Below are 18,384 nucleotides of genomic sequence, written 5' to 3' on the forward strand. Positions count from 1 at the left end.
CGCTGGTGACATTTGGTGAGCTGTTCCTGACGGTGGGTGATGGTTGGACTGTTCCTGCTGGTTCTGCTAGGACCTGATTCTTGATATTCCTGGTTCCTGGTGGTGACGAGGTAACGTCAATTGGTGTTTGAGCCTATTTGCGGCTGAGTACATGGCGAGGCAGGGCGTTGGCAGCGAAAAAGGTATGCTCACACATTTTGGAACATTTAACGCACGATGACTTCTGCCTTGGTAAGCCGAGACCGGATTTCTTTCCCCCCTGAATGATCTGCTGGGTACCCTTGTCTCGTGTTTAGTTGTTAAATAAGGCTTAGTGATAAGCATCTGCTCTTTGTCTATTTTTCTATCAATGTCTGTTGAATTCTTTATTTGTTTGAAATAATTTTGATTGATTTGAATTTACCTATTTTCACTGCAAGGAAATAAAAAAAATTCTTCAGTTTATTTATTTTTTCTTGTTGACATTTCAACCTGTCCGTGCTTGTCCTTTCCTTCCATTGATACAGCATTGTCTGAACCTAGAAAGACTGGGAGGTAGTTCCCAAAATAATTAACCTGTCATAGTCGGCAAGCACCAGCGGTAAACGCTCGGTTGCTCTACTTAAGATATAATCAAGATAAGATTGGTGCATTGCTGAGGGAGCGCTCCCCGTTCAGGAACACGTGACCTCTAGTTAAACGGCAAATTATATGGTGGACACTGGAACTCGTGGTTAACTGATTGGCGTTTGTGGTTGTAAAGCAACCCACCGTACCACAAAGTTAACTGTGAGCGGTGGCCCCAGGTTCGGCTCTTCCACGGAGAAGCGAGGATTAACCCCCTCATAATACACTCGGTACCTGTGGCAACAACAATATAATCCCCAAACTGGCCCAAGCACATCTGAGCTTGGTGAAAGATCTTGTTATTAGTCCATGCTCAGTTAAAATGAAATATGTACCCCTCTGTTATGTTTGCTGCTCTGATGTTTTAAAGTATACTTAATAATGGATCATTGCATACTGATGGTTGTTTTATAATGAATATATATAGTGTTAGTTAACTGTGTAACAATATAATATTTTTTTCTTCATTTCACTTGGTTGGCAAGTTAAATTAAAGCTGGCTCATTCGGTGTCATTTCAGCCTGGAGTTGCGGTGACCCCTCAGATTTTTGTGAAAAAATTCTCAAAGCTACCTTCACATATATGAGGAAGGTTTGCCAAGTTATAGCTCAAAATTCCAAGTAGTGTCCGAGATATGGCCCTACAAACACCCTAGGGGTGATTCAATTCTGGCAGTCGCGAGTTGCAGATTTGTATCTGAAGCATTTTTGGAGGGCTCTAAATTCCAGAGTTTTACAAACAGAGTTCTGAAAATTCACACAAATGGTGTCTATTAGTGAGGCTTTCAGAATCTGACATAAAAATGTTCTTCCTAAAATACTTTTTAAGATAAGTACTCTCAAAAGTAGTGATTTGTAACATGCAGTCAGAAAAATTCGAGTTTTCAAATTGCTGCCAACAGTCAGTTTATTCATCATGAAGAATTTTGTTGCCTGATTTACATAATCTAGTGACTGGATTATTTACACAAGAAAACTGAAACCTTTTGGAGCAAAATCTTGGGTGCTATAGGTGTCTGAACTTTTCTCCAGACTCAACGACACTGAATTTTACCCTGGTTTTACCCCAATTGTTCACCATGTTGACAGTTACACAGCTCTTTTAAATTTTTGTCACTTAAAGACACATACATAGTCAAACTGTGGTGGAAAATTCAAGAGTTTCAGTTGTTCTCAATCCCTTCTATTTTAAACGATTTTTATAAAGGCCCACTATTCAAAAAAAACATGTTCGATGAAAGATGTAGAATAAAAGCAATAGGTGTGCTTTTGAAGTGGAAGCCATGCCAAACATTCATAAGTTGGCACCACAATGATCAAATTGTTGTGTTTTTTGGTCAGAACAAATATGTGGTTGCTTTAATTTGGCTCACATTTTTTAAAAAGGATATTTTAGTTTAAGGCCGCCACCAATCTCAACTACAAATTAAGACACATAATGTGATCATTTTGCTAAAGATTATAAATATTCATTTTCATATCTAATTGTTTATATTGTTACGGCTGTGGAAATTCGCAAACCACCATTCAGGTCCCGTAGGTGAGGTATCTCTTAAGTACATGTGTAGTTAGCCCCAAACCCGTTGTTCAGAGGGAATAAATGTGATTCATTCGGGCTGCGACGCTTTGAGTCAGTCGTTTTTCTTTTTCTATCTTTTACTTCAAACAAAAACCAACAAGGGGCTCGGTGGGCTTTTCCTGCCTGTTTTTCACGCCATTCTTATCCGCACTTGGTGTGAGGGAGGAGAAGCGGGGTGGGGGCAGCTGGCGCCCGATTGGTGGATGCACGGTGTGACACGGCCAGGGAGGAGGAACGCCCCTCTTCGAGACCTTTCTCGAAGCGCCTCGAAGGGGGGTTGGAGCAAAGAACGGGGCGGAGCCCCGCGATATAAAAAGGGATGGCTCTGCGAAGGTGGGTTGTTGTTGTTCCTGCCAGCCTGTTGATCCCTGCGGAGCCCTTGATCCTGATGAGCCTTGGACCTTTTGGACAAACGACGGTGTGAAGAGAGAGAGAGAGAGAGAGAGAGAGAGAGAGAGAGAGAGAGAGAGAGAGAGAGAGAGAGAGAGAGAGAGAGAGAGAGAGAGAGACAGACAGACAGACAGAGAGAGAAAGCTCCTGTTCAAGGGTTCTTGTCCGAGGGTTCGCCGGAGTCGGTGTGGTCCCGAGACCCCGCTGGTGGGACGGAGCGTCCGCCATTTCCTCTCCCTCTCGACCCCGAGTGTCGACGATTTCTTCCCCCTCCCCCCCCCCCCCGTCCGCACTGAGAAAGCGCTGAAAACCCCGTTCATTCCCCAAAACCGCGGTCCGTGGCGTCGAACGGCGACACGTGCCGGCACGAAGCACGAGCTCGCCGACAACGCCGGAGGAGCGGGAGCTGAGGGCGCGGAGAAGGACTCTGTGCGCGCACAGGGAAGTGACCACTTCTATTTCTTTTCGGGGTTTTTTGTGTGGAACTTGTAGCGCCGTGTCTTGTGAAGTAAAACTGTATAAGTGTTGCCGTGTGTTCGCGTAGTTGGTTGTAGCTCTGCGTCGTCGTTGCTTTTATTGTTTTCTTCTTGCATATGCTTTAGGTGCATTTCTGATTCTGTTTGGCTGTATATGTGTGCTTTGTTTATGTGTCTGTGTGAATAAAGTGCTTGTGTGAACTTGTTCCCCATTTCGCTGTGTCCCTCCCTTTGTTGAATCTCCATCTTGCTTCACGTAACGGGTTCGTCGTGGGCTTAATACGCCCGATAATTAATCGGAACCGTCGAGGCCGACGATAACACCGCTCGGTTATCCCGATAGCACGGAATAGACCGCTTAAGCGGTTCGTGTCCGGAGTCGGCCTGCGGCGAGGTACGATCGCCCGGTCTACCATCCGTGTGGGTACTTAAGTAGGTCGAGTTTGGCGAACCATCCTATCCTACGCGGGTGGCCGATTGGCACGATCGTGGTGAGGTCGAAAGGCCCAACCGTGACTGGCTCCGGGCGATAGTTCCCGGAGGGTCACGACAGAATTGTCCGTCCGGTGGGCGACGTGCCACGATTCGAGTCACGTGGCTGATCGCACGCCGGCAGGCGCGAATTCGCAACAATATACTTAGTGTACATTGTACGAAAGTCTACATCCATTTGTAAATGTAGGTACAATATCTGATTCAACTTTTTTTTCATAATTTCATATCAAATTGTTTCAACAAATGTAATTGAATCCATTGTACAAAGTGAACAGTGATTAGTTTTATAATTGCCAGGATATAATAAAATGTAACAATGAGTATTGGCAGTTACTTCAGGGCTGTGTATTAGGTTAAAGCCGAAATAAGATAGAGTTGTACTTCATGCCTAACTTTGGAAATTATTTTGGTACACTTCTTTAAGTTTTACTAAACTGATCTATATATTGTTAGATTCCACTTAAGTCATACTTCCTTACAATATCTTTATGTTTGTTTGTAAAAAAATTATTTTAAAAAAAGTAGCTTTTGGTACTGCAGAATCATTAGAAATTGATGCATTAAAAAAAAATTGTTTAAAAATAGAAGGGATTGAGAACAACTCTTGAATTTTCTACCACAGTTTGCCTATGTATGTGTCTTTAAGCGACAAAAATTTAAAAGAGCTGTGTAACTGTCAACATGGTGAACACTTGGGGTAAAACCGGGGTAAATTTCAGTGTCGTTGAGTCGAGCAAAGTTCAGACACCTATGGCACCCAAGATTTTGCTCCAAAAGGTTTCAGTTTTCTTGTGTAAATGATCAAGTCACTAGATTATGTAAATCAGGCAACAAAATTCTTCATGATGAATAAACTGACTGTTGGCAGCAATTTTAAAACTCAAATTTTTTGACTGCATGTTACAAATCACTACTTTTGAGAGTACTTATCTTAAAAAGTATTTTAAGAAGAACATTTTTTTATGCAAATTCTGAAAGCCTCCTTAATAGACAACATTTGCGTGAATTTTCAGAACTCTGTAAAACTCTGGAATTTAGAGCCCTCCAAAAATGCTTCAGATACAAATCTGCAACTCACGACTGCCAGAATTGAAACACCCCTAGGGTGTTTGTAGGGCCATATCTCGGACACTACTTGGAATTTTGAGCAATAACTTGGCAAACCTTCCTCATATATGTTAAGGTAGCTTTGAGAATTTTTTCAGGAAAATCTGAGGGGGTCACCACAGAATTTCTTTTTTTTTTGGCTGATTTGACACGGAATGACCCAGCTGCTTTGGTTGGTGCAAGTGAGCCAGGCACCAGAGACATTGCAAAGTCTCATTAACTCTGCTTTCTCATTCAATTGCAAAGTTATATGAACACAAATATTACGAACTCTGCCTTCTCAATGTACTGCAAAGTTTGTATAAACACAAGTCTCATTGACTTGGCGTCCTCATTGTATTTCAAAGTTATATCGTATTTAGATTGTAAAACGGGAGTCTCATCGGACTGCTGAAGCTATGGACTCCTCATTGTATTGCAAAGCTATACCTTAACTGTGTTAACAGATGCTCCACCGGCCTGCTGTGCTGAATGTTTATCATTGCCTATGTAAATAAAAGTTTTTCTGTGCACGCATGCCCTGAAGCAAGACACGCATTCTTTCACCGAGTTATCTTGTTATATTATGTACAAAATTGTTTTTCTCTTTGCTTTGAAAGACCTCTTGTTTAACAAAGCTTTCTTGTAGTTTGGTATTGATTAAACAGTACCGTTTGATGCTCTGACCCCTCCCTATTTTTCAATCAAATAAAAGACCATGTATTCTGGCTCAGTCAGAGATCTACTTGTACTCTTGAGACAAGCTTTTCTCCCACACGTGTGTTTGTACAATAAACAATCCATTAGATGATAAAGTGTTTTCTTTTTTTGTAAATTTCCACCACAGAAGGAACCGCAAATGAGTGATACAGCACTGCAACGGGTATTCGAGGAGGTATATGCCAATTTGTTTTCCCACGCAGGAAAATCTAATCTGGTTAAAGTCGACCCACTCTCTGGGTGGCCTTGCATCAATCTATTCTTGCGTGACCCCACATAATGTAACATCATCCGAGCTCTACGGTCATTCTTTGTGGACCTGGGTATCCCAGTTCGTCTTCACACTGATTGCAGCACACAGTTTGCATCCTATGAATTCTGGAAATTCATGGACCGTTGGGGAGTTAACCATGACTTTTTCACACCACACTTTCCATGCTCGAATACACATGTAGAAGCAGCAGTCAAAGCCATTAAGACACTGGTTGCTAAGACTACATACAACAGTATTCTCGATGACGCATTTTGCCATGGCTTGAATGTCGTAATGTTACGAATTTGGAACCCATCGCACACAACAGCCAGAGTCCTTATAGATCAGTTATATCGGTAAGTATGTGTTTCTAGGTAGAGTCCCATCCTATGTTTAATGGGTGATTAAGTGTACATGCGCTGCGCAGATATTTTATAGATAGGATTTTTACATCACCAACAACAACGACAACAACACCCATCTTCGCTTTTACAACAGCACTCTAATCGCGGCATTTTTCGCGCGCTTGCCAGCATGCGGGCGTGTGCGTGGGCGGAATTCCATATCCCTGGCGGTGTGGATTTCGTACCGAATATGGTCACGAAGCATTTCGTTCTGGCTTGGCGCCAAATAAGGGTATGCGTCATTTTCCGCCCAATGGGCGACGAGTGGGCCAAAAGCCGGGGCGGTCCTTTACAAGAAGGGGGAGCCGCGACATGCCGTCCACCCAATGGGAGCAGGCGACGAGGGAGCGGACCGCGCCCCAAAAGGACGACAAAGGAGAATTGAGAATTGGTCCCGTCTGCTCGAGCGCACTTCTGTCTGGGTCTGCGGCTGACTACATCACGCACATCCGAGGAATCTCGTCTGGCGCATTACGACAAGCAGTCGACCATCTCATCACGGGAGATCACCTCATCTCGCCTCCTCTGGGTTCGGCTGCCCTGGTCCGTTCTTTGGTGACTGGTGCTTTGGAAGGTGCGGACGTCGAGCCGTGTGAACGCGGCCAGATAGCCAGCACGTTCTCTTCCCTCAGCTCATCTTCCCTCCGAGCTGAAGGGGCAATAAAGACCTCGAGGTCCATCTCTTTCTGGGTATTTGTGTGGACGTGTGTGTGTCCGTGGGCCCTGTCTCCAAGTAGAATGGTTTAAGGAATTGCTTGTATATTTGATACCTTTCTTTATTCGGATAACTCTGCCCTTCTGTACTCCCCTCATCCCCCGATTATTGTGAATAAATTCCCCTCTTGTTGAATGTACCAGCTCATTCTTTGTCATTTCTATCATTGGTTTGCCGCGCTGCGAACGGGAATTAGGCCTCATTGTTGCCGTAATCGTGCAATTGGCCAGCAGGGTTCTGGTACTCTCCACTCGGGGTACGACTCGGATCCGGCTCGGTAACGGCCCGGATCGTGCAGATCCTGCCGAGGGTGAATTTCCCCGGTAGTTTGGACGACGTGGGTATTTAGATATATTGAAATTGGCAATTGACCCGATCCCATGTGGTCGACCTATTGGCGATCTTCGGTCCGATAAGGGACCCGTGACCTTTCGGATTTATCTGAAAGGTACGACCTAAATTCCAGGTGTTCAGTGGAGCCGACTCTACTGCTCCCTCTTGCGGTCGTGTTCGCCACGGAGACCCGGCCCCACAACAGTAACACACCACGCACCTCTGGACGTTCACCGGCTCAGATCCTCTTCGGGCATTTAACATGAACTGATGTTCCTGGACATCAACGTGCGATCTCACCAGTGGAAGATGGCTGCTGGTGAGTATGATGCTAAAACTGCTGAGGTGTAGGCAAAAGCTAGCGCGCATTACGACCAATCGTCCAAACCTCTCATACCTCTTCGTGTCGGCACCGAGGTGTTGGTAAAAGATCCACAGATGAAGCGGTGTGACAAAACCGGTGAGGTCATCAGGTCAGTTCTGGGAGCATGCGCCAGAGCAGTGTGTCGCTGCGTCCACTTTCCGCCGGTACTCCAAGGGCCTCCGTCTGGCCAACCACCAACCAGGCAGATGCCCGGCCCATCCCCATGAGATCAAATCTGATCAAAGATGGCCGACTGGTAGACTGGCAGCCATTCTAGTTGTATATAAATATGGGCTAGCCCTTTAACTCCACATCGCAAAATAACTAAAACAAAAGGGGGCAATGACATTTAATGTGTTTTTTTACTGTTTCAATTGTAATGTGTTTATTTCTGGCTGCCATCGATTTTTCTCGAAGTCCAGGACAATCTTTTTCACCCACGACAATGGACTATTTGACATGCAACACCCTTTAATGCTATATATCAATATATTGCATGGATCTTGGAAGTAATGTGAAGGCGATTTGTGTTATACAGTGTTCAAATATGCGCGCGCACACACACGCGCGCACACGCGCGCACGCACACACACACACACACACACACACACACACACACACACACACACACACACACACACACACACACACACACACACACACACACACACACACACACACACACACACACACACACACACGGCATTTTAAGGCCATTTTCCCTGCTAGAGCGGGGGTTAGCCTATCCAGTGTTCAAATATATGGTTAATATTTAAATAAAGGTTTAAACAGGTTTAAAGGCATATATATAATTTCGTAATTTCCAATTTCTCCAGTGTCTATTAAATCATATGATCAAACACGCGATATTGTTGTGGAGCCGGGCGTCGGTTGCGAGCACGACCGCTAGGTGGAGCAGTAGGGTCGACTCTACCGAACACCCGGAATCTATATCGTACCTTTCGGAGTTTTCAGAAAGGTACGGGTCCCAAACAGGACCGTGATTAGTCAATAAATCAACCACGTGGTACAGGGTTATTTGCCAAACTTCAAAATACCTAGAAGGCCCACGTGGCGAACTACCGAGTATTCACACCCTCGACGGAGCTCAAACGGGACGAGCCGTATGCGTGCTCGAGCCATGCGTAACCCGAGTGGATGGTGACCGAGGTCCCGTCGGTCCAAATGTCCAATTTGCCGCTTCCCAAATTTCCCAACACGCACCATGCTAAGCCAATGAAAGAAACACAAAAACGAGCTGAAACATTTAACAGGGGATTTATTTATAATGGGGGGCAGGGGGAGCATGCAAGGAGCAGAGTTATCCGATTATAAGAAATGCAGTATGTACAAGGCAAAAAGCACTTCACCGTTCCTACTTAAAGACGGGCCCACAGACAGACGCACACCCAAAAGAAACGAAAGGGACCTTCCCGCCTTGTGCGGTCTACGACGAGACGAGCGAACCAGACCGGCGTTGAGATGCGACCAGTCCAGCGCCAGCGAGATGCGTTCCGCGCTCAAGCAGACCAGACGTCCTCGAGCTGACAGAGAACCAGACTCCAGTTACAGGACGAGATGAGAGCAGACAATGGCGACGGGACGAGATCCAGAAGACCAGCAGCGACACGAGACCAGCAGCTGCGGACCCCGCGCCGTCCCGTCTATCTCTTGTCGTTCCAGGGAGGGGCTTCTCTTCCCAACCACTGGCCTCCCGATTGGACGAGGGGGTCTCACGCGACTCGTGGCGGCCTCCCCATTGGCTGAGGCGCGCATGTAGTGCTCGCCCTCCGCTCATTGGCTGGAGCTTCGAGCCAAAGCGACGGAGGCTCCGCCCACTTCCTCAGCTCTGGTCACGTGCCTAATGGCGCTGGTGCCGAGTCGGAAACGGGGAGGGTGAGACGCTCGCTCCTTGCCGAATGGCTTAGAGGGACGCCATGCCTATGTTAGGCTCCGCCCACACGCGCGCTTGCTGGCGAGCGCGAAGAATTCCACGAGCGTTATGGCGTCAGGATGGAGCGAAGGTGTTGTTATCGTTGATGTAAAAATCCTAACTATCAAAATAACTCCACAGCGCATGAACATTTAATTCCCATTAGACTGGGGGATGGATTCTAACTAGAAACACATACTTATCAAAATAACTAAGCAACGAGGACGGCTGTCTGTCTGTGTGCACAAGGCTTCCAAATCCGCAACAATATTAGCTATTTGTGATTGTTGTATGCATCCATTATGATGTCCTTAAAAACAGTAAGTTTCCTGTTTGGAAAAATTTTGAATTTTGCTTGACTGCCAGGCAGTGTGCGCAATATCTTACTCCATGTGTGCAATCTGCATGTGTGCGATTGGGCCAAATTCAGACAAAGTACTGCGAAATTGCAGGTTTGTTTTCTGATTCATGTTCAAAATATAACACTCAATTGAAATCAAGTTTCTCCTCGAACATTAGCTAACATTTAGACAGACAGAAGTGAACCAATTGCTAAACCTCGCTTTTCATTTTGCATACATGGGGTAACAATCAAAAAGTTAAAACAGTTCTGCACATTGAGACTTGAACCTGGGACCATAGGATCACGTGAAGGAGAAGTTCTGTTGAAAAGAACCCAGTGAAGATCAAACAAAAAAGGGATATAGTCCGGGAGCCAACCTGTGTACGAGGCTGTTTTAGGGTTGGACCTTACAGCCTCTGCTATAAAATTTTACACCCCCAGGATGTTTAGATATATGTTTGCAGTTCATGAAAACCAATGTTGGCAATTCATAAGCTCTTGCGAAAAATTTTGGCGGCCGTTTTTGTTTGAGGAAGATTTGAAAAATTTGATAAAACAGCAATTGTCAATAAAATTTCTAAAAAAATTAAAAAATCACATTCATGAAAAATAAATGTGAACTAAATGTAAGAATTCAATCAGTGCATTGTAAAATGACAAAAAAAATTGCCTTTGTGAAAGTAAACCTCGTAAAAGTACATAATTTTGTGAAAAATGCCTTAAAAATAACGTTTTTTGAAGATGGCCTTTAGAACTTTTCTTATCATAGGCAGATGCTGCATTAGAATACTAATTTCTCTTAATGTGATATGAACATGGTATCCATGGCTAATTAAAACAGCAAATTTGATTGAGTTCTATCAATTTTTAAAGAGAAAATTAACATTTTTGTCAACCAAAGTTACCCCTACCCCCAAAATCCTCTTACTCTATTGAACACAGTTCGGTTAAGGTTTGCTGGATCCAGGTTGGGTACTTCACAGTTCACTCTTCCAAAGGAAAATTCAATGGTGTTTGGAGTGACATGGCCCTGGAGCAGACATACAACAATGAAGGGAAGACATCTCTGTTCAAACGCATATCTCAGGCACCAGCTGCTCGAGATAAATATGTGAAAACAGCACCATTTCTCACAGCTGTATCAGAGAACATAAAGTCTATGGCTAATCTAGGCCAACAGGAATCTACTCATCATGGAGAAACACAGAAGCAGGCAACAGAAGAACATATGCATGTTGAGGAGATCAAGAAAGTGATATGCCAGCAGATGATAAACCCATTCCAGTGTAACAACCAAGTGGTTCTGCTCAATAGAGCAACTAGTGAGAAGGCTGCTTCAAAAGACTTGGTCCATGCTCAAGCTAAGGGCATGGAAGCCATTATGAAAGCAGAAGAGGTGGTCTCTATTAAGATTGAACCACTGAAGCTGGTAACTTTCTCCTCACAGAAGAAATCAAAACCATCAAGGAAACAGAGTTTAATCAGGATCTATCAAGATGAGACTGCAACTACACGTGTGCTGTGTTTCTATCGAGATGCCGACCCAGTCACAAGACAGATTGCATTTTCCCATGAGTGGACAGACTATCCATCATCCCTGTTTGAGGTTGATCCACGCTTAGCACAGGGGGTTGTAATGCGCAAAGGCAACGAGTCTGATTTCGTGGCAGTGCTAATTGCTGAAGCTGAGCAGGATGTTGTTTTACAGCTGCCATCATTACCACAGAGTGACCTATACACAGTTTATCTGGTAGACACAATGGCATTTGTAAATAAATACCAAAAAATGGGTGCGAAAACATTTGGTGAACTTCCCCAGCTGTATCTTCGCAAGCAGGTGTATCCTGCAGTTGAAACCTGAAATGTGCAACTGTGTCAACATCATTGGTGATCAGTATGATTTTGATGATAGCCATACTTTGAAGGGTGATGAGCAGCAGAGGAGAAACCAGACAGACCAGGCAAGACAATTCTCACCATCCAAGAGTCTAGAAATTCCGGACTGGAATTTATTCATGAAGAATCCAAGAAATAAAGGAAATCTTCAGAACTTCATTGGCACTTCCCTTTGTGAGAGTCCTGAAGCTATTCCGGATGGAGTGACCATCATTCTTGGTAGTATGATGGAAAACAAAGGTCACACTCTTTCCATCACATCAGCATCAAGTTCAGTTCTGGACTTACCTTGTGAAGAACATGAAGAGGCAGACACAAGGATTATTGCTCATCTTGCGTATTGTGTGGAATATCTTGATCACCATCGAGCTGTTGTGCATGCAACAGATACAGACATAATTATGCTGTGTATATATCACTTCTGCTGCTTGAACACATTGCAAGAACTCTGGATACAACGGCAGAATCAATACCTACCTATTCATGAGCTGGTAGAAGTGTTGAGCAAGAAGTACCAGAAAATCCTCTTGATGTCGCAGCTACACTTCTGTGCACATATGTGTTGTGTGGATGTGACACAGTGAGCTACCCATTCAGAAGGGGAAAAGAAGAGGTCAGGTCAGGTATGGGAGCATGTGCCAGAACAGCGCGTCGCTGCGTCCACTTTCCGCCGGTACTCCAGGGGCCTCCGTCTGGCCATCCCCCAGGCAGATGCCAGGCCCATCCCCATCTCCTTGAGATGATGGTCAACCTGCTGCAACCATGAGGCACGTGGTCGGCCCACTGGCCTCCCACTCATGAGACTCCCTCGCTGAGAGAATCTGGTGAGCAGGATCAGCGTCAGGAAAACGAGCCACATGTCCATACAGCCGCAGCTGACGCTCACGGACTATGCAGGTAACAAATCTCATCCGAGTCTCTCTCAGCAACCGCTCGTTGGACACAAAATCCGACCAGCGATAGCCAAGGATTCTCCGAAGAGACCTGGTACCAAAGGAATTAAGTCTCCGTCTCAGATCCTTGGTCAAAGTCCAAGTCTCGCACCCATAGAGCAAGACTGGAAGTACCAAGGACCTGAAGACTCAGACTTTCGTCCTCCCGCACAGGTACCGGCAGCGCCACACCCCATGATCCAGTGAATCCATGACTCCCCAGGCCCGACCCAGACGTCTATTGACCTCCGGCTCACAACCTGCGGAGACATGAATATCACTGCCAAGGTAAGTGAATCTCTCCACGACCTCAACATCCTCACCACAAACAGACACAGACAGGACAGCAGCATCCAAGATGTCACCGAAAGCCTGGATCTTAGTTTTGACCCAAGAAATCCGTAATCCCAACGGCTCCGACTCCTCATTCAGCACCTCGAGGGCCCCCAAGAGGATGTCTAAAGTCTCCGCAAAGATGACTGCATCATCTGCAAAATCAAGGTCTGAGATCTTGACATTGCCAAACGATGCACCGCAACTTGATCTCTCCGACATCCTCCCTAGAATCCAGTCCATACAAGTGCTGAAAAGTGTGGGGGCAAGTACACATCCCTGACGAACTCCAGTAACAACTGGAAATAAGTCAGAGATGGTACCACCACACTTCACAGCACTCTCAGTACCAGAGTAGAGTTCAGACATCAGATCGATCAGTTTCGGTGGCACCCCACGAAGACCAAGAATCCTCCAGAGGACATCCCGATTCACTGAATCGAACGCTTTACAGAGATCAACATAGGCTGCAAGCAGCCCCTGCCGAAACTCTCGTCTGTGTTCGGTGAGGACACGAAGTGCAAGGATACGGTAAATCGTTGACCTCTTTGGTGTAAAGCCTGACTGCTCTGGACGCTGGTGCTCAAGCAGATGGTGGCAAACCCTATCAAGAATTATCCGAGCAAAGACCTTGCCCGGCACTGAGAGCAGCGTCACCCCTCGGTAGTTTTTGCAGTCTTGGCGATCACCCTTCCCTTTCCAGAGAGGGACAACAAGGCCCCTCTTCCAGTCAGTTGGGATGATGCCTGTGTTCCTGTGAAAAGAAGAGCGGCACAGGTTTCTCTGGGACTGATAGGAAACCTTCCCCACCTTGTTGATTTTGGAAGAGATAGTGAAATGGCAGCAACAGAATGTGTCATTGATGAGGCCAGAGTATACTGGACTGCTCTGCATGGCCAAAAAGGGTTCAGCTGTTTGGATACCCTCAGGCAGCATATGTTTGTCTCTTCAAAATTAGACCTTAGGTCACTGCCAGCAACAGAAGATGCGTTTTACTTCCTTGTTTTAAGAGCATTGTATCAATTGCTTCTGTATAGACGTGCACATCTCAGTGACCGAGCACTTCCCCAGCCACAACATTTGGCAGAACCCTTATCAATGGAAAACTGGTCCCAATTCTCATGTCTAAGCCAGCCAAGCCAAACATAGACAAAACGGTGTCTTGCATGTGCAAATTATCCAAATGTCTGAAACGATGTTCATGCAAAAAGGCTGCTGTGCCTTGCTGAGTGACATGCATATGCCTTGGTCAGAGAGGTTCATGTGGTGGAGTTGTTTCAGAGAGTGACTCTTCCTCTGAAGAGGATGTTTCATGTCACAATATTGTGTTAATCCATTTCTAATTTTATCTTCCTTAAAACCATGGCATGTAAAAGTATGTTCTTGTTCCTGACCCCATTGATAGTCAAGCATTTCTGAGTTACATAAATCTTTTGTTGTTTGACATATAACCTTGTCAATTGAAGGTAGGTTAAATCTACACCAATTGTGATATAGGAAATGAACTCCTCTTTAATATGAGGGGTCATTTGTGTATATAGGTTTAGTGGTTATGATTTTAGGACAATATGAATTACCCCTACCCCCATCCTACATCTTCGCTTTTGCCAACATTTTGTTATCAGAGGGGGCTCGCAAAAGTGTTGACTGTGTTGTTGCGCAAGAGTTTCACCATTGCCAACATTGGTTTTCATATACTCAAAGGGTGTCTCTTTATGAAAATCAACACAAAAATTTTATAGCAGACCGGGCAATTTTTTTTTAATTTTGATCGGTTGGCTCCCGGACTAATATCTTCAAAAAGAGTATTGGCATATTAATGATAAATAGTTACATTTGTTATGTTGGATGCAATCGTTGGATTATTATACGTATCCATTCTTGTTTAATTTTATAACATCTCTTCCTGTGTTGGAGTTTAAAGGTGAAGAATCGCCGTAAAGTGTTGCTCGCGAGGTTGACAGAATCAAAATGATTTAGCTATTTAGAGCTATGAAAGATGATTTAGAGAGGAGTATCTTATCACAATGCTTAGGCCAAAAAAAAAAAAATGTTGCATTGGCGTAACCCGCCCGACCCTAAAAATTCCGCCGACCCTACGTTTTTTTTTTGTTTTTTTGCTATCGAAAAATTTTGCCGACCCTATTTTATTGCTATTTTTGTTGTTTTGCTATCGTTTTCAAGTATCTTGTTGATTGCGATCGCGATCGCAAAAACCCGGAAGTGTTTCGGACAGAACCCGCCGACAAAAAGGGTGGTACTCGAGCCGGGGGAGATTTTGGGAGGGATTTATTAGGAAAAAAAAAAAAAAAAAAAAAAAAGATCCCGACCGACCTACCCTATTTTTCAGTGACCCGTTACGCCAATGCAACATTTTTTTTTTTTTTTGGCCTTACAAAGAGTGCTTATTACTGCTCCTTTGTGCCAAGGCTGCGGAGAACGATTCACTGAAGCCTGTTGAGAGACAGGCTATAAAAATTAATATTTAAACCTCAATCATCTTTGTTGATGAGAAGCAATCTCTCTTTCATTTTAGAGCATTATAATGTCGGTATCATCGAGGCTGCTATATGATTTTTCATAAAGTGAGGAAGTAAGTTCATAACAAAACAAAGAATCAAACATCATTAATATCTGAATGGTTTGTGAAAGGAATCCCAGCTTTACCTTCATGAAAATAGATTTATATTCAAGAATACATTTTCTGAGGTTGAATCAGTTCAGGATTATTACCTCACCATTCATGTAACAGGGTATCAAAAGAGGACAATAATCCAAAATGAGAAAGAAAAGGAGACAAAATTAAGAATGCACACTAGAAATTCACATTAAAAATCCAGGGACAAGAAATAAAACTTATTTTGTTCATCAAATATCTCAACACAAACTACAAGTAGAAAGTGTTGTGTAGCATCAAATGGGCTTCACAAAAACGAGGCTTTACACGTCTGCAATGTTTTAGACAAAATTAAATACAACAAAGGGAGTGAGTTACAAAACATTAATTTGGTTTAAATCACTTGGGAATGATTCAGTTTCATTCATCACTCACCTTCTGTTGAGAGGGAATCTTCACCCGGCTCTTCCTTCACACGAGTGACGTCCAACATCGGAGGAACGTTACCATGGAAACCTCTGGGGCTCACTCGACCCGTTTCCTCTGTGGAGAAATGGACGGACGTCGGGGCCGTGGAGGGTTTAAAATACCGAGTACATCTTGTGGGAATTTATAGTTTTATCGTTTATAAAATAAGAAATAGAAAAGTTAATTTAAATTCTGTGAATAAATGGTTAAACGTCGTGCTGGACTCGCCTTGTGAAGAACAATTCTCCCCAAGTTCAAGTTTCACCTTCAGCTCCTCATTTAAATCTATAACAACATCAATGGAGTCAGAAACCAAACTCACCACAACCCGTCAGGTCATTCCCATCATCCAGCATCGTTATCTTCAACTTGTACATTGTTATTATAGATCGTTACCTTGTGAGGGAAAAACACCTGTAGGTTCAGGTTCCACCTTCACCACCACTATCGGATCTGTGGAGAAACAAAACCCGTTTTAAACAAAGATCACACTCGGAGATTTTACTTTAAAACAAACTCGTGTTAAACTCTTCCTTTATTTACTCTCCGAGATATTCATCAACGTGGTTTCTCCGTCATGAGAGAACCCCGTACCGGGTTCCTGGTCCGTCCCGTCCCCTCCATCACGAAGGTTCTGAACGTCCAGGATCCTGAACCCGCAGATCCCAGCAGCTCCTCCCGGACCCCCTCTGGTCCCTCCATCAGAGCTCGACTTGGAGTCCGAGTAGTTGGGATCGTGAGCGCAGCTCGGGGGGTCTCGGTCCATGACCGTCAACACGTTGTTACAGAACTAACTCCGTTGGTTTGTGTTTATCTCTTCCCAACTACAAAAATAAAGGGAATTTCTGTCATACCAATGGATATTAAAATAATTTAGGTGAACTATTGTTATTCAAGTGTCACTTCCCCAAATTAACACATCCTTTAAAATCAACCCCTCTTGTTTCACTTTCACGGAGCAAGAGGTGAAAAGGAGGGAGGGAGGTTGTACAAGCCGAGCTCAAAGATACACCGAGAATATGATCCTGGAGCGAAATCTCATTTTCTACTTTGGGGGAAATTGTCGTTCACAAGGTATACCAATATAAAATGATAACCACAACGAAACCGTAACAACATGGCAGCAGATTCGTTTGGAACATTTATTTATTATGTACGCAAATATGGGAGATATTTTGACCCTTCATCCCTTCTGTTCTGCTAAATTCCTTTCCTCCAGTATCACTTGCCATCCTCCCCCGTCTTCCTTTTCTGAAAACAACTCTCATGCGTAGCCTCGGTAATAAGTGTACGTTTTCTGTTGTCGTCTATGGTGGCCAACACCTGATTTTGCTCTGTGCACGTCGCTTGTTCACGCAAGCACTGATAGATAAGCCGGTTCCATGAGGCTGTTGTAAGGGAATTGGTTAATTAGTTCCCAAGCATAATAGAAGGCAACCGCGGAGATTACGTGCAACAGAAAATGTGACTTAAAGTCCTCAACTGCCCCCACCCAACCTCCTCCCTGCCCCAAGTGTTTTCACCCCATTTGCACCAACCAAGTCCTCAATCATAATCTCTCACTCCCAACTCTGTCCCCTCTCCCACCCTACCCGAACTCTGTCCTCTCCATTCCCTTTCTTCAAGTCCTCAAGTCCCACCTGGCCATACCCCACGTCCACAAGGCCCCTCCTAACCCCCGAGTCCACAAATACATGTACATCACTAAATGGAATTTACTATATATTGTGACAGTTGTGGATCCCTGGGGAAAATTAAGCACATACACATTTCATAAACCTCGTCACCTACCCATACAAAACACAGTGTTTATTTGTGTATTTCTCTGTCCCCCTTCATAAGGACGATTCACGTAGGATTTTAAAGGCCAATCTTTTTAACACGACTGTTTGTTCACTACGGACTATTTTTCAGGATAAAAAAAGACTCGAAAAACATTTTTCATAAAAGAGTAATTATGTCTCTTCCATTGGAATTGCAGAAGATCACTTGCAAACCGGGTCTCAACGGCGGTGTACAGAAACGTTTTAAAAAATAATAAATACAAGGCACAGGGAGGTGAAATTCACTGCACATGATGTGCAACATGTGCAGAGTAAAACCAGTGTTCATTTACATATGTAGGATGTCCAATAAATAAAGAAGATATGAGCTCACCTGATGTTAGGCCGAGGCTTCAGCATTTGGCACCCTCACGAAGCTGTACCGTAAAAATGAAACGTCCCAGAAGATAAAGAAAATAGGGTCACATTTGCACATGTGTTTTAAAATCACGCTTTTTCTTGCTACGAATTGAAACATCATATCTTCCAGTCTCCTTGAATATTTCAAATAAAATAATTCCAACCCGTTGTTTTTGACGGGCTTTCATACTGGTTTCTTAATACGAGCAGAGTACCTGCCCAACGGGCGATCTTGTTCCAAGCATGCAACACATCCTTC

General features: G+C 44.2%; 1 protein-coding gene across 8 annotated transcripts in view; it reads right to left on the reverse strand.

The window, feature by feature from the left end:
- Positions 1 to 18,088, reverse strand: part of LOC147009964 (uncharacterized) — a 66,899-nt gene extending 48,811 nt beyond the window's left edge. For 4 of the 8 annotated variants that reach the window (XR_015053070.1, XM_085863224.1, XM_085863222.1 and 1 more), the window contains exons 1-4: positions 16,537 to 18,084; positions 16,339 to 16,395; positions 16,171 to 16,227; positions 15,910 to 16,017 (exon numbers count right to left, since the gene is read on the reverse strand). Coding sequence is in view for 7 of the 8 variants with exons in the window: in XM_085863224.1 (XP_085719350.1) it covers positions 15,910 to 16,017; positions 16,171 to 16,227; positions 16,339 to 16,395; positions 16,537 to 16,708 (394 nt within the window). In the remaining variant the exon portion in view is untranslated. Of the gene's footprint in view, positions 1 to 15,909; positions 16,018 to 16,170; positions 16,228 to 16,338; positions 16,396 to 16,536 lie in introns of all 8 variants that reach the window. The other 4 variants (XM_085863223.1, XM_085863221.1, XM_085863217.1 and 1 more) reach the window with 3 other exon arrangements.
- Positions 18,089 to 18,384: the final 296 nt, after the last annotated feature.

This window comes from Eptatretus burgeri, chromosome 17 (genome assembly GCF_056783735.1).
Source record: "Eptatretus burgeri isolate ZD-2024b chromosome 17, Ebu_testis_v1, whole genome shotgun sequence".
NCBI classification, from domain to species: domain Eukaryota; kingdom Metazoa; phylum Chordata; class Myxini; order Myxiniformes; family Myxinidae; genus Eptatretus; species Eptatretus burgeri.